Source organism: Sinocyclocheilus grahami, unplaced genomic scaffold (genome assembly GCF_001515645.1).
Source record: "Sinocyclocheilus grahami isolate Dianchi unplaced genomic scaffold, SAMN03320097.WGS_v1.1 scaffold683.1, whole genome shotgun sequence".
Lineage (NCBI taxonomy): Eukaryota > Metazoa > Chordata > Actinopteri > Cypriniformes > Cyprinidae > Sinocyclocheilus > Sinocyclocheilus grahami.
Genome location: NW_015505862.1, coordinates 6,774 through 7,720, shown reverse-complemented (window position 1 = coordinate 7,720; position 947 = coordinate 6,774). Strand labels below are relative to the sequence as shown.

At 56.7% G+C, this 947-nt stretch overlaps 1 protein-coding gene across 1 annotated transcript; it reads left to right on the top strand.

Moving 5' to 3' along the window:
* The first annotated feature begins 254 nt into the window (after positions 1 to 254).
* On the top strand, positions 255 to 777 carry LOC107559396 (protein APCDD1-like). Its single transcript, XM_016243203.1, has one exon. The coding sequence runs from the start codon at positions 267 to 269 to the stop codon at positions 687 to 689; it is 423 nt and encodes a 140-aa protein (XP_016098689.1). The 5' UTR covers positions 255 to 266; the 3' UTR covers positions 690 to 777.
* Positions 778 to 947: the final 170 nt, after the last annotated feature.

Genomic DNA, 947 nt, shown 5'->3' with positions numbered 1-947 from the left:
ATGCATTTTTTACTGATAGAGGATAGTGAATGAGAATCAGTGTAGGCTGGGATCTGTCTGCATCCGTGAGGATTGGATTGAATGATGATTAAAAGCGTCTCTGTATGACGGTGGATGGGAAAGCGTCATTCAGGTTACCGCTTTTAATCTTTTTGATTTCGCGGTGGAAACCAGTTATTAAAGCAACAGACCTCAAACCTGAGCATTAGTCTGAGTTTCTCTCCTCTTCATCTGTGTAATGCCGTGGCTCTCCTGCAGTGACGCACATGACGGTGACGCCCATGGATGAGGCCACCGCGTCTCTGCTGAAGGTGCTCCGCGGGCGTGCGTGTGGGGCCGAGGGCTCGTGGCAGCGGGGCGTTCCCCAGGACGTGACCTCCACCTCGGGCTGCGCGGCGCTGGGCGTGCGTCTGCCTCACACCGAGTACGAGCTCTTCAGCATGGGCCAGGACCCGTCGGGACGCAGCCTCCTCTACAACGGCCAGAGACCCAGCGACGGCTCCAGTCCGGACCGGCCCGAGCGACGGCCCACCAGCTTCCAGCCGCCGCTGATCCGCTGCAGCACTGGGCAGACGGGCGAGCGGCGCGGGGGGCGAGAGGGAGACCAGCGCTTCACACTGAACGCCGGCTGCGGCTCAAACACACTGCACGGACTCGTGCCGCTGATCCTGCTGCTCGTCTTCATGTAGAGACTGAGATCGCCCAGTTTATCCCGTTTGCACTAGCTCACCAAGCTGCTCGCACGATTTAGGATCAAAACGTGACCAAAAACTAACCATCCAACAGACTCCCTTCATTGTGCTTTGGGCAGCTTGTGAAGGTCGTGACCCATGCATGCGCTCTGATCCTGTACAGCGTCACATTCACTGGAGCTCATCATTCATCATTCATCAGCAATCACACTTCATGCTCTAGATTCACAGACGCTCCAGAGCTGCTGATTTCAT

Coding starts and splice junctions, on each gene's coding strand:
- LOC107559396 (XM_016243203.1), top strand. CDS start 267: ATGACGGTGACGCCCATGGATGAGGCCACCGCGTCTCTGCTGAAGGTG.